The sequence below is a fragment of the Monoraphidium neglectum genome (genome assembly GCF_000611645.1).
Source record: "Monoraphidium neglectum strain SAG 48.87 unplaced genomic scaffold scaffold04160, whole genome shotgun sequence".
NCBI lineage: Eukaryota > Viridiplantae > Chlorophyta > Chlorophyceae > Sphaeropleales > Selenastraceae > Monoraphidium > Monoraphidium neglectum.
In genome coordinates, this window is record NW_014009469.1 from 1 (window position 1) to 1,497 (window position 1,497).

General features: G+C 71.5%; 1 protein-coding gene across 1 annotated transcript; it reads left to right on the forward strand.

Moving 5' to 3' along the window:
• Positions 1–150: 150 nt before the first annotated feature.
• Positions 151–1,190, forward strand: MNEG_13956 (hypothetical protein; the record flags this gene model as incomplete). The annotated part of the gene is made up of 2 exons (XM_014037571.1): positions 151–736; positions 934–1,190. 2 exons carry the CDS (start codon positions 151–153, stop codon positions 1,188–1,190), a joined length of 843 nt encoding a protein of 280 aa, XP_013893025.1.
• Between the last annotated feature and the right edge of the window lie 307 nt (positions 1,191–1,497).

Consider the following 1,497-nt stretch of genomic DNA (forward strand, 5'->3'; position numbering starts at 1 on the left):
AACCAGGAGGCCGTCGCCGTTGCGCAGCGGTCGCTGCAGGCACAGCAGCAGCTGATGGCCCTCTGGACGCAGGAGAAAAGCAGTCGGGCGCAGTGGGAAGCGGCCGCGCAGGCGAGGGATCAGCAGCGCGCGCAGCTGCAGGACCTCATCATGCGCGTCGATGCGACGCTGCCCGGCAAGGCGCGCACGCAGGTGCGCGCGGCGGCCCATGACGCGCTGGATGCGCAGGCAGCTGAGGCCGCCGCGGCGGCTGCGGCTGCGGCCGCGGCGGCCGCTCAGGCGGCTGCAGAGGCGGCCGCGTGCCCGCAGGGCGCGGAGGAGCAGATTGGCAGCACCGAAGGCGGCGTGCCGGCGGTGCAGGCGTCGGCGGGTGTGTTCGTGGGTGGGCACCAGGATAGCGTGTCCCCATGCACGACAGCGGTGGTAGCAGCCAGCCGGCTGTTTGTGCCGGCGGGGCAGCAGGTGGCTGTCGTGGGCTGCTCCACTGAGCAGCCGCTGCTGGCGCGGATGGCGGGCGCGGCGGCCCAGCCGCGGGTGTCGGTTGTGCAGCAGCTGCCAATGCAGCTGTCGCCTCAGCAGCAGCAGTCGCAGCTGGTGCGGGTGTCTTGCGAGGGGCCACGCCACCTGACACTGCCGCAGCAGCGGCAGCTGCTGCAGCGGCTGCAGCAGCAACAGCAGCAGGCGTATGCCTTCGCCCTCAACGCAAGCGGGCAGCAGTTTGCGGGCAGCAAGAGGGGTACCGTAGCGGGCCAGAGGCGCCCACCGGCGGCCGTCCCCGCAGGGCCGCAGGCGCCCGTATGGGCGCCTCTCGGGGTGCGAGCGAGGCGGCGGCGCAGCCGGCGGTTCTGGAAGTGTTGGAGACAGGCTCCCACCACCAGGGCAGTGGGAATGCTGCCGGCACAGCCGCGGCAGCGGATGCTGAGGAATCTGCAGCTACTGTGGGCCTGGAGGCGGCGGCAGGCGGGGGCTCTGTTCTGGAGCAGGGAGGTGGGAGCAGCCTCAGCAGCGGCGCGGCCGCGGGCGACGAGCAGGGGTCATCCATGGCCGCGGCAGCGGCGGCGGCGGCTGAGGCGCTGGCTGAGGCCCGGCGGCGCTCGCGGCGGAGCACGCTTGGCCGCTGGGGTGGCGGCGTGGCTGCGGCTGTTTGCTGCGGCGCGCTGCTCGAGCTCTGCCGGGCGCGCCCGCGCTGACCGGGCCGTTTCTGTGGGGCGCATCGACGCGTGTGCCCGCCCCTTGCTTAGCATTCTGATTAGCCCGCGTGCAGTCAGCGGGCAGTACTGTTTGGATTGCCTTGGCGCCGTGCATGTCAGATTTGCACCCCTCACCACGGCGGCATCTGTCACAGGTTGAGTCTGATGTGAGAGCCAGGCACGACCCGCGCTTGGCGCGATTGCTGGGGCCAGCAGAGGTTGGCGTGAGCGTTCTGTTCCGCCGCGCTGCTGGCACAGCAACTTCTTCACAGGTCGTGCCGCATGCTTCATTTTGGTGGCTACCCAG